The following is a 12,315-nucleotide window of genomic DNA, read 5'->3' on the forward strand; positions in this document are numbered from 1 at the left end:
ATACAACAGTAAGCGATTTAAGATTGGATTGAGTTGTGTTCATGTACACAGTGTCCGCATAGTCAATGATAGGAAATAAAAGTTGGGTAACAATTTTTAATCGTGTATCTTGAGTGAAGCAATTAATTGAGCGATAAAGCTGTCTTAAATTAAAGTTGATCTTTTTAACAATTGAGTCAATGTGAGGCCTAAAAGAAAGATGTGAGTCCAACCATAGACCCAGATATTTGAATTCATCTACACTTTCCATAACTGTACCATCTAGGAATTTAACCATTAAACTATTTGCTTGAGTGGGTTGACCTGAATTAATGGAAAATAACATACTATGAGACTTAAGTTTGTTGAGTATTAACCCATTATTCAAGAACCATTTTTGCACAATATCAAAATCAGTTTGAAGAGAGGATTGAATTGAACAAACATCACGCTTCGAGGTATATATAACTGTATCATCTGCATAGAGTAGAGTTTGACAGTCACCACATATTTGTGGAAGGTCATTAATAAAAATAGAAAATAAAAGAGGGCCTAAGCAAGAACCTTGTGGAACTCCCTGTTCCATAACCATAAACTGAGAGAGGGCACCACTGACTGATACGCACTGACGTATGTTGGCATATTTACGTCTGTGGACTAATGACTACCTACTTGGTATTGATATCCAACTGTATTTACATGGTAAAGTCTGGAGTCTGATGGTATGATGTGTTGTTTGTTTTAGTAGTGTCTGTATCGCGGCAGTGACCACTGTGTCAATGTACCGTAAGCCTACATGTTTTCTGGGTTTGCGCGTGTCTTGTTTGTAACAACGTGGTGCTATACGTTTTTCAGTGGGGTTTTTTCACCAACAAAATCTGATGATTTCTCTGGCTCGAATATGTTTGGTCAGTTCATCAAAAGGGCTGGTCAAAATGCGTCCACCATTTTAAAATGATCTTGCAAACTCAAATCTAAGGTGGCCACTTGCACATAGAGACGGGACACCAGAGAACACGTTATCAGCTGTTGCAGAGAGCTGGAGGCATAAAACTTAATGAACAGTTGGGATTGAACACGTTGTTGACTAAACTTAATGGAATGACATGTATGCAGCGTCTGCACTGTAGTTCATAATGTTTTAACTCATTTAAAAATGACAGTTTGGTGTTTGTCACGTACGTAATAACTGTGACAGAGAGGGCAACAGAGACCAGCTTCTGCACTGTAGTTCATAACGCTTTTACAGATTTAACCCTTCAAAACACAGCGTTATAAATGTGTTACCAGAATGGCATTGACCGAGTCGTAGTGCATCACTAAAGTTACCTGTGTGTTATGTCATAGTAGAGTAGTAGTATAGTAGTCAACATTTCAATGACTATTCCAACGTGCCTCAGATGGTACGCCGTGTATTATGGGGCTACACATGACAGTTTGGTGTTTGTCTCATACTGTAATTACTGTGGTGTGTGTGTGGTGACATAATATGTCTCTGGCCAGACATGCTGGGAATGAGGTTGACCCAATGAGAGTACATAACTACAAAGCTATATGATCGCTGTTTCTCAGCTATGGTGTATGAGAATGTGGAAATGGCCATTTTAATTGTTAAGGATGATGCCGATCAGTTTGTCATCTGTATAGTATGTAGATTATAGTGCATGTGTAAAGTGATTGGAGTATGTAGATTATAGTGCATGTGTAAAGTGACTGGTTAGAGTAATCAGCAGGTCTGTAGATTATAGTGCATGTGTAAAGTGACTGGTTAGAGTAATCAGCAGGTCTATAGATTATAGTGCATGTGTAAAGTGACTAGAGTATGTAGAATATAGTTCATGTGTAAAGTGACTGGTGAGTAATCAGCTGGTCTGTATAATACAGTATGTAGGTTATTATTAATGTGTCATGTGGTATCAGTGTGCTATGAAGTGATGTGTCTTGTGGTGCTATCCGTTGTCAGTGTGCTGTGCAGTGCTGTGTTTCTGTCTGTGGGAATCATGTGTTGTCATGTCAGTGTGCTGTGCAGTGCAGTGATGTGTTTCTGTCTATGGGAGTCGTGTGGTGTCATGTCAGTGTGCTGTGCAGTGCTGTGTTTCTGTCTGTGGGAGTCATGTGTTGTCAGTCAGCTTTTTGCAGATGCCTACACCTTAACCTAAATCTTATGTATTTAATTAAAATTTTTATTCTACCATATGTTTTACCGTAGCGCTTTTTTTTTCAAACTTAGCTTAAATTATGTGTTTTTATTTATTTATTTCCATTTTCTTTTTATCATATGTTTTATCTTAATGTTTGAAATCTTCTTTGGCTTTTAAATACTTTTAAAGGCTCCTTGTATTTGTAAAGCACATTGAGTTGCACATGTGTATGAAATGCGCTATATGAATAAAGTTGACTTGACTTGACTTGACTCAGTGTGCTGTGCTGTGATGTGTTTCTGTCTGTGGGAGTCGTGTGGTATCATGTCAGTGTGCTGTGATGTGTTTCTGTCTGTGGGAGTCGTCTGGTATCATGTCAGTGTGCTGTGCAGTGATGTGTTTCTGTCTGTGGGAGTGGTGTGGTATCAGTCAGCTTTTTGCAGATGCCTACACCTTAACCTAAATCTTATGTATTTAATTTTAATTTTTATTCTACCATATGTTTTACCGTAGCGCTTTTTTTTTCAAACTTAGCTTAAATTATGTGTTTTTATTTATTTATTTCCATTTTCTTTTTATCATATGTTTTATCTTAATGTTTGAAATCTTCTTTGGCTTTTAAATACTTTTAAAGGCTCCTTGTATTTGTAAAGCACATTGAGTTGCACATGTGTATGAAATGCGCTATATGAATAAAGTTGACTTGACTTGACTTGACTCAGTGTGCTGTGATGTGATGTGTTTCTGTCTGTGGGAGTCGTGTGGTATCATGTCAGTGTGCTGTGATGTGTTTCTGTCTGTGGGAGTCGTGTGGTATCATGTCAGTGTGCTGTGATGTGTTTCTGTCTGTGGGAGTGGTGTGGTATCAGTGTGCTGTGCTGTGATGTGTTTCTGTCTGTGGGAGTCGTGTGGTATCAGTGTGCTGTGATGTGTTTCTGTCTGTGGGAGTCGTGTGGTATCATGTCAGTGTGCTGTGCAGTGCTGTGTTTCTGTCTGTGGGAATCATGTGTTGTCATGTCAGTGTGCTGTGCAGTGCAGTGATGTGTTTCTGTCTATGGGAATCATGTGTTGTCATGTCAGTGTGCTGTGCAGTGATGTGTTTCTTCTGTGATGTGGGAGTCATGTGGTATCATGTCAGTAGCAGTGTGCTATGCTGTGGGCATCTGGTGCTCCTGAGTCAGCTATGTGCAATGTAGTGTAGTGTAATGGTATCAGTGTGCTGTGCAGTAATGTGTCATGTGGTGCTATCTGGTGTCAGTGTGCTGTGCAGTGCTGTGTCGTGTGGTATATGGTGGTGTCAGTGTGCTGTGCTGTGGGCATCTGGTGCTCCTGATAAATAGTCAGCTAGAGCTCCTATGTGTAATGCAATTTATGTGAGTCAGCTGTGTAATGTAATTTATGTGAGTCAGCTGTGTAATGTAATTTATGTGAGTCAGATGTGTAATGTAATTTATGTGAGTCAGCTGTGTAATGTAATGTATGTGAGTCAGCTGTGCAATGTAATTTATGTGAGTCAGCTGTGTAATGTAATTTATGTGAGTCAGCTGTGTAATGTAATTTATGTGAGTCAGCTGTGTAATGTAATTTATGTGAGTCAGCTGTGTAATGTAGTTTATGTGAGTCAGCTGTGTAATGTAATGTATGTGAGTCAGCTGTGCAATGTAATTTATGTGAGTCAGCTGTGTAATGTAATTTATGTGAGTCAGCTGTGTAATGTAATTTATGTGAGTCAGCTGTGTAATGTAATTTATGTGAGTCAGCTGTGTAATGTAATTTATGTGAGTCAGCTGTGCAATGTAATTTATGTGAGTCAGCTGTGTAATGTAATTTATGTGAGTCAGCTGTGTAATGTAATGTATACGAGTCAGCTGTGTAATGTAATTTTTGTGAGTCAGCTGTGTAATGTAATTTATGTGAGTCAGCTGTGTCATGTAATTTATGTGAGTCAGCTGTGTAATTTATGTGAGTCAGCTGTGTAATGTAATTTATGTGAGTAAGCTGTGTGTAATGTAATTTATGTGAGTCAGATGTGTAATGTAATTTATGTGACTCAGCTGTGGAATGTAATTTATGTGACTCAGCTGTGTAATGTAATTTATGTGAGTCAGCTATGTGCAATGTTATTTATGTGAGTCAGCTATGTGCAATGTAATTTATGTGAGTCAGCTATGTGCAATGTAATTTATGTGAGTCAGCTATGTGCAATGTAATTCATCTTCATCTCTGTGAATATATGAGAAGGGGCAGCAGCACCTCACTAGAATCACGGCTCATGAGGTACCCTCAGGGCTGGAATGGGCCCAACAATGTCTCTGTAATTTTGGTGATTTTGGTACAGTTACCTTTAGCATATGACGGCTTTATTTAGTGTCTGTGGGAGACAAGTGGTGTCTGTAGTATAAAGAGTTTGGCATGAGGTGCTGCTGTAAACTGGAGACTGTAAACTTCACCAAGACTGTAAATGAGTTATAATGTCATGGATGAGGAGATGAGGAGCTGAGGAGATGAGGAGGTGAGGAGGTGAGGAGATGAGGAGGTGAGGAGATGAGGAGATGAGGAGGTGAGGAGGTGAGGAGATGAGGAGATGAGGAGGTGAGGAGATGAGGAGATGAGGAGATGAAGAGATGGTAAACTTCACCAAGACTGTAAATGAGTTACAATGCCATGGCTGAAGAGATGAGGAGATGAGGAGCTGCTGGAGATGGTAAACTTCACCAAGACTGTAAATAACAGTACTATCCTGATTATCATTGACTTTCAAATCTCTTCAAGACTTGGTCTGACCAAGAGCATAACAATTAACATTTCCTAAACGGCATAGTCGACCTGCCTCCCTTGGTTTGCTGATGGTTGTTTGCTTCCCTACAAAGTGTGAGGAGTTCCCGTTTTTTTGGGAGCTTAGAAAAACGATATGCGGAGTGACGCTGAAGGTGTTGTGGCACCAGGAGGGCAGGCTAGTAGATGAGTTACTTAGCTGCACTGGAGACGGCTGCAGAGTGTTGAGACATCATGATGGCTCAGGTATCACATTCATGACTCTCAGACTCACATGTGTGAGTATACTCTGACGAAAATCGAGCATGGTAAACCTCGATTTCTTTGGTTTAACTATGAAATTAACCATGTTATGGAACTCCATTACTGTAGTGGTGAGACATAATGAAGCAGCTCAGGTATCACATTCATGACTCTCAGACTCATGTGTGAGCAGGGCCGATGACAGATTTGGCAGGGCCCAGGCCAAAGTCATCTGAAAGGGCCCCCTCACCCAATGCATACAATGCAATGAGAACCCAATTTTGGGCCCCCTCACCTAATACATACAATGTAATGAGGACCCAATTCTGGGCCCCCTCTCTCCCTGGGCCCGGGACAAGTGTGTGTGTGTGTGTGTGTGTGTGTGTGTGTGTGTGTGTGTGTGTGTGTGTGTGTGTGTGTGTGTGTGTGTGTGTGTGTGTGTGTGTGTGTGTGTGTGTGTGTGTGTTTGTGTGTGTGTGTGTGTGTGTGTGCGTGTGCATGCCTAGTAGGTACTGTGTGTCTTACTTTTGTCTCTGCTTCACAGATGTCACAGAGACCAGAGTCATCTGCACAGAGCTCATTGTCCTTGGCGAGTGACAAGTCAAAAGATGGCGACCTTCCAATGTTCAGAGAGGAAGAAATGTCACCTGAGCAAAGGTATGATAACCAAATAGTGTGTGTTTGTGTTTGAAGCCTATCATCTTAATACAGTGAATACTGGCCGTGTTTACAGAATTATCTTGTAGAATACCATCATTAAAAACCATTTATGGGCATTTCTGTAGAGCATATTATGTGATAGGGCCCCTGAAACATGTTATGGCTCGTTTGAAAGGTGAGACTTTACCCTCTTAGTGGGTGAAACCCATGGCCCTTGGAGTTTATATTGGCAAGCTGACCTGAGTTAAACCTAGCTTCAAGAGACAGAGATAAGGTGGCTTTTTTTTTAAACATGCGCTGTTTCAGAATGTGTGTGTGTGTATGTGTGTATATGTGTGAAAGAGTGATACATAGTGTCCGCTAAGTTGGTCTGTCGTGTGTGTGTGTGTGTGTGTGTGTGTGTGTGTGTGTGTGCGCGTGCGTGCGTGCGTGCGTGCGTGCGTGTGTGTGTTACAGTGCATCTCTTATATTAGTCTCTCTGACTCCCACAGTGTCATGTCACAGAGACCAGAGTCATCTGTACAGAGCTCAGTGTCCTTGAAGAGTGACAGGTCAAAAGATGGACACCTTCCAAACTTCAGAGAGGAACAAATGTCACCTGAGCAAAGGTTTGATAACCAAATAGTGTATGTTCATGTGTTTTTGTTTGCACATCTTAACATAAAGGCATGACTGCCAAAGGTATCTAACCCAAGGCATAACTGTCTGTATGTCTGCCAAGATCATCTAGCCCAAGGTATGACTGCCTGTATGACTGCCTGTATGACTGCCTTAATGACTGCCAAAGTCATCTAACCCAAGGTATGTCTGCCAAGATCATCTAGCCCAAGGTATGACTGCCTGTATGACTGCCTGTATGACTGCTTGTATAACTGCCTGTATGACTGCCAAAGGTATAACTGTCTGTTTTACTGCCTGTAGCCTGCAGGTGTACTAGTAGGGTTGCCACCGCTGCCTAACAAAAAAAATGGATATTCCGAACATTTGCCAACCTTTTTGCTTGTCCTTCATTAAGTGGGAAGTTTTTTGTTCGAAGGCAAACCACTAAAACGGGGACAATCAAGAAAAACTGGGACAGGTGGCAACACTAGGTGCAAGTGCAGTGTGCCACTGCATGCTCCAGCTAGCATCAGCTTTAACCCTTGTAAGGTGTTCGTGTTATAAAGTGCCTACAGCTGATTGTGTGTGTTGTTTTGTAATTGCTTCTAGGCAGCAAAAGAGGAGTCGTAAAGCTGGTAGCAGTGGTCAGACTAAGCAGCAGGATCTAACTGCTGTATTCAGGGTATGTACCTTGTTTTTGTATTGATATACTTTTCATTAAGTAAGGGTTAACGTTCGGCGAGAAGGTCGCTACCGTGGAATAGCAGCACGACAGAGAGAATCTTTAGACCCCGACGCGGAGCGGACCGACTCGACCACAAAGCGACCGACTCGCCGAAAGTTAACCCGCTTATTATATGGATATACTTAAATGATTCACACATGGCGGGGACATTTCTTTAGGCCTATTTAATGTTAAGTCTATTATAGTTTTTAATGTCAAAAGATTGTTGCTGCGCAAAACAAAACAGTGCCCTTGTGGAACACCGCTAGTAGGCAACAGCTAGGTAGCCAGGACAACAGGTGTTGTCTATCACAGCAGCTGATTAGAGTCTTGTTGAAAAGTCGCTTTAGCAGTGAAAAGTCTTGTTGCCATTGACAGCGGTCTGTTATAGACCAACCCCTCCGTTATCGAAAAATAACAGACGTGCGAACGTTGGGGAGCCCCGTTGAAATGAATGGAGCATTCGACCGATGACGTCACACCATATAATAAGTTACGTTAACAATATTATCTACACAATACAACATGTCATGTAACACACCGTAGACTACTATCTACACAATACAACATGTCATCTAACACACTGTACACTTTTATCTACACAATACAACATGTCATGTAACACACCGTACACTATGATCTCTACAATACAACATGTCATGTAACATACACTATAGTGTACTTTGCTTTGACCATGATGGCAAATGCACAGGCAGCAGTGTGGGCATAAAGGGACAGGGGCTGCTGCTGTATGAAATATACCATGTGAATAAAACTGATATTTTCTTGCCTGTGGGAGTGTGATGGACAAGCTGATAGTTTTAGGATTGCGGATATTTATTACTGAAGTTGCAACACTATTGAGAATAAACACATCTGGCAAAATAAAAGGTCTGATGATTCACAACGACAGGCTAGATTATAATTGGTCATAACACTTTAAAGGTGCACATTTTCCTCTACTAAGTATTTGTGAAAAATTGATGAACAGGCAGCATGAATTCTGAGAAAAATAAGATACACAGTGCACCTTAAAGGCCAGTGTTTGTTGCAGGATATGTGCTCGCGAACGCATTTCCATGTGAATTTTATGTCAATTTTTCATGCACTAGAGCACGAGTCACAATGTACGCAGACACATGTGCAATATTGACAAAACCCTGAGGGGTGATCTTCTGAACGTCTAGGTTGAGTTTGTGGAAACAATTGTGCAGAGCATTAATGAGAGCCCCACTCTGGCCCGTATACTGTACCTACAGTATGTTACAAAGTGCTCTGGTCTTCCATCACTGTTGCATGTGTAGTTCTAGGCACATAGCAATCATATCGCTTGTGTGTTGGAGCCTCTTTGTGCAGATGGGGTCACCGGGGGGCCTATTCACTATTTGCTGAAAATACTCAACTACATAATTTCATAACAACATTGCTATGACATTACTGAGAGCAAGTTAAGACACAGCCATTACTATTTTGATGCTTCAGGTTCTTGAGAAGAAAATCATCACCTTTGTGAAGAGTGAGCTGCAGAGACTAAAGAGGATTCTTAGTCCAGATTACCAAGAAAACTTTGAGAAGAAAGATGAGGATGAGAGTGATGCCAGAGAAGGAGTTCTCAAGATGGCGCTGCACTTCCTGTGGGAAATGGACAGAAGGGATCTGGTTGACAAACTGAGAGAAAGTAAGAATTCTCCCTTCTCCCTTCCCCTCTGAGACAGCAGTTTTCTCTTGTCTCTAGCATGTTTATTTATTTGTACCAATTATAAAGCATTGGTATATTTTCAGAGTCCACGAAAACCTGTAAAACCTGTAAATTGTGACAATAGATGGAAAATCATTTGCTGTAGTATTTTATGCACATAAGTTATGTACAACTACAGTACAAAGGAACAGCTTTATCATCAGCTTAGTATCAGTATTTTGTATAAATGTTGTTTTTCTTTGTGAACCAGATGAGCTGGACGTCCTTTGTCAGAATGAACTGAAAAGAAATCTCAAGAAGAAATACCAGAAAATGTTTGAAGGAATCCCCAAGCAAGGAAGCTCAGCTCTGCTGGAAAAGATCTACACAGAAATCTACATCACGGAGGGAGGAAGTGGGAAAGTAAATGAGGAGCATGAAGTCAGGCAGATTGAGTCCAGATCCAAGACACCAGCTGGACAGGAGAAACCAATCAGATGCAGTGACATCTTCAAGCCCTTAACTGGTCAAGACAAACCAAGCAGAAGAGTTATGACAAAGGGGATAGCTGGCATCGGCAAAACCGTCTCCATTCAGAAGTACATCCTGGACTGGGCTGTGGGAAAAGACAACAAAGAGATCCACTTCATTTTCCCTTTGCCTTTTCGGGAGCTCAACCTCTTGAAAGACAAACAACGCTCTTTGATGGATCTTCTTCATCACTTCTTTGCTGAGCTGAAACAGTTAACCTTTTGCAGTCAAGGGAAGTATAAAATGCTGTTCATCTTTGATGGTCTAGATGAATGTCGACTCCAGCTGAACTTTCAGAAGAATGAAAGTTGGTCTGATGTGACAGCTGTCACATCACTGGATGTGCTCTTGACAAATCTCATCAAGGGCAATCTGCTTCCCTCCGCTCTACTTTGGATAACCTCCCGACCAGCAGCAGCCAGTCAGATTCCTCCTGAGTGTGTTGACCTTGTCACAGAGATACATGGCTTTAATGACTCTCAGAAGGAAGAGTACTTCAGGAAGAGGGTCAGTGATAAGAGTCTTGCAAGCAGAATCATTTCTCACATAACATCGTCAAGGAGCCTCTACATCATGTGCCACATACCAGTGTTTTGCTGGATTACAGCTTTTGTTCTTGAAATGATTCTCAGCTCTTCAGGAGGAAAACAGCTTCCAAAAACTTTGACGGAGATGTACACATTTTTCCTGATCTTTCAAACCAAACAGAAGAGCCAAAAGTATGACGTTGTGCATGACCCTGACCCACAATGGAACAGGAATCTCATCCTTAATCTTGGGAAGCTGGCCTACAACCAATTGGAGAAGGATAATCTGATATTCTATGAAGAGGACCTGAGAGAGTGTGGCATTGATGTCAAAGAAGCAGCCGTACACTCTGGTGTCTGTACCCAGATCTTCAGGGAAGAATCTGGAATCTTTCAAGCAACAGTATTCTGCTTTATCCACTTGAGTATTCAGGAGTATCTTGCAGCTCTGTATGTGTTTCTGATGATGGCAACCCAAACGAAAGATGTGCTGTCCGTACCCCAAGCTCCCCCTGGGGAAGAATCCATGACCATCCTACACAAGAGTGCTGTGGACAAAGCTCTGGAATATGAAGATGGTCGGTTTGACCTCTTTCTCCGTTTCCTTCTTGGTCTTTCTCTGGAGTCCATCCAGACTCAGCTGCATGGCCTACTACAGAGAGGACAGAAGCAGACGAGTAATGAGGAAACAATCAGTTACATAAAGGAGAAGATCAGGGAGGCCCCTTCATCAGAGAGGATGATCAACCTCTTCCACTGCCTGAATGAACTGAAAGACCACTCCTTGGTTGAGGAGATCAAGAACTTCTTAAATGCAGGCACACTTTCTGCAGCCAAACTCTCATCCACACAGTGGTCAGCTCTCGTGTTTGTGCTGCTGACATCAGACCAGAAACTGGATGTGTTTAACTTGAAGAAGTACGTCAGATCTGACGAAGGTCTCCTGAGGCTGAAGCCAGTCGTAGAGGAATCCCAAACTCTCCTGTAAGTAAGATGGCAGCGAGTACATTTCAGACAAGAGGTTACTGTTTAAAACATGTGACAATGAGTACTCTTCAGGCAAGAGCTTATTAACTGATTTAATTGCGGTTTGAATAGGGCAGTCATGGGTAATAGGGCAGCCATGGGTAAGCGGTTAGGGTGTCAGACTTGTATCCCAAAGGTTGCCAGTTCGACTCCCGACCCGCCAGGTTGGTGGGGGGACTAATCAACCAGTGCTCTCCCCCATCCTCCTCCATGACTGAGGTACCCTGAGCATGGTACCGTCCCGCCGCACTGCTCCCTTGGGACGCCATTGAGGGCTGCTCCCTTGCACGGGTGAGGCATAAATGCAATTTTGTTGTGTGCAGTGTTCACTTGTGTGTGCCGTGGAGTGCTGTGTCACAATGACAATGGGACTTGGAGTTTCCCAATGGGCTTTCACTATATGGTTTTAATTTGTTTTCTCTTCCCCAATGCCAGGCTTGATAGCTGTAGTCTCAGTGAAACAAGCTGTACAGCACTGGCATCTGTCCTCTGCAAGGCATCCTCAAAGGTGAAGAAACTGGACCTCAGTGGCAACAGGATTGGAGATGTTGGAGTCAAAGAACTTTGCAGTGGATTGAAAGATCCAAAGTGTGGTTTGGAAACACTCAGGTAAGACATGTTCAGTAATTATGAACTGTTGGGTTTGATTAATCAATTTATAGATATGGAAAAAAAACAAGACAACAGTGATTTTCTATATTGTAGCTCATCCCAGTAGCTTAGTTATTTGTATAAGGACTGTTTAGCAAATCATTATTTTCGCATTTATGTAAATAATCATTAATCAGTATAAGAAATGTTGCATAACATAGTGGAGTTTAATGTTTACAGCATGCAGAAACTGTTCATGTTTGACGCTAAAGTAAGAGGTGGAGAGAAGTGACTAGAGGAAAGTGTGATGCTGTCAGATAAATCTGAAAGCACCTGCCACTCTGTTTGTGAATTATGTTATAGTAGAATGCCAGCAGTTGGGTATTAAGACTGTAAAAAAAAATAAGATAATTTTTAAGAGAGCTTTAAGGTCAGGCATCAACAACAGACTCCTTCTATAAAATGTCAGACTGACGTTAGAAAGTGTATGATTTATGTCTTATTGAAGAGTGCTTTATTTTAGGGATACATCTATTAAAAATTACAAAACGAAAATGAATTTCTGAACAGACTTGCATTCATCAGCTCTTTTATCACAGAAAGTGAATGCACTTCTATATTTGTGGTGGGTGATCTGCATTCTGATGTTTCAGATATTCAGTCTCTGTTTGGTCAACATTTGCAGCACTTTTGTCAAAGCAGTAAATTAGTGCTCTCCAGTAAAGTGCTGATGCCTGAGAATAGCTATACATATATCAGTGAGGCATGGCATACAACATCCTGGCTAGACCACTGTATATGCACTGCTGATGCCCATGACTGTTTATCTGAGATAAAGAT

The 12,315-nt window shown here is 41.6% G+C and overlaps 1 protein-coding gene across 1 annotated transcript; it reads left to right on the plus strand.

Annotated features, from left to right (window-relative positions):
• Nucleotides 1-8,595: 8,595 nt before the first annotated feature.
• On the plus strand, nucleotides 8,596-11,497 carry LOC134437276 (protein NLRC3-like). The gene is made up of 3 exons (XM_063186768.1): nucleotides 8,596-8,800; nucleotides 9,072-10,842; nucleotides 11,320-11,497. The coding sequence occupies exons 1-3, from the start codon at nucleotides 8,596-8,598 to the stop codon at nucleotides 11,495-11,497; spliced, it is 2,154 nt and encodes a 717-aa protein (XP_063042838.1).
• The last annotated feature ends 818 nt before the right edge of the window (nucleotides 11,498-12,315 follow it).

The sequence above is a fragment of the Engraulis encrasicolus genome, chromosome 21 (genome assembly GCF_034702125.1).
Source record: "Engraulis encrasicolus isolate BLACKSEA-1 chromosome 21, IST_EnEncr_1.0, whole genome shotgun sequence".
NCBI lineage: Eukaryota > Metazoa > Chordata > Actinopteri > Clupeiformes > Engraulidae > Engraulis > Engraulis encrasicolus.

Bases quoted from the DNA above. Each gene is read 5' to 3' on its own strand.
- LOC134437276 (XM_063186768.1), top strand. From the start codon at position 8,596: ATGCTTCAGGTTCTTGAGAAGAAAATCATCACCTTTGTGAAGAGTGAG. The intron at 8,801-9,071 runs GTAAGAATTCTC...TTTGTGAACCAG, and splicing joins GGTTGACAAACTGAGAGAAA to ATGAGCTGGACGTCCTTTGT. The intron at 10,843-11,319 runs GTAAGTAAGATG...CCCCAATGCCAG, and splicing joins GAGGAATCCCAAACTCTCCT to GCTTGATAGCTGTAGTCTCA.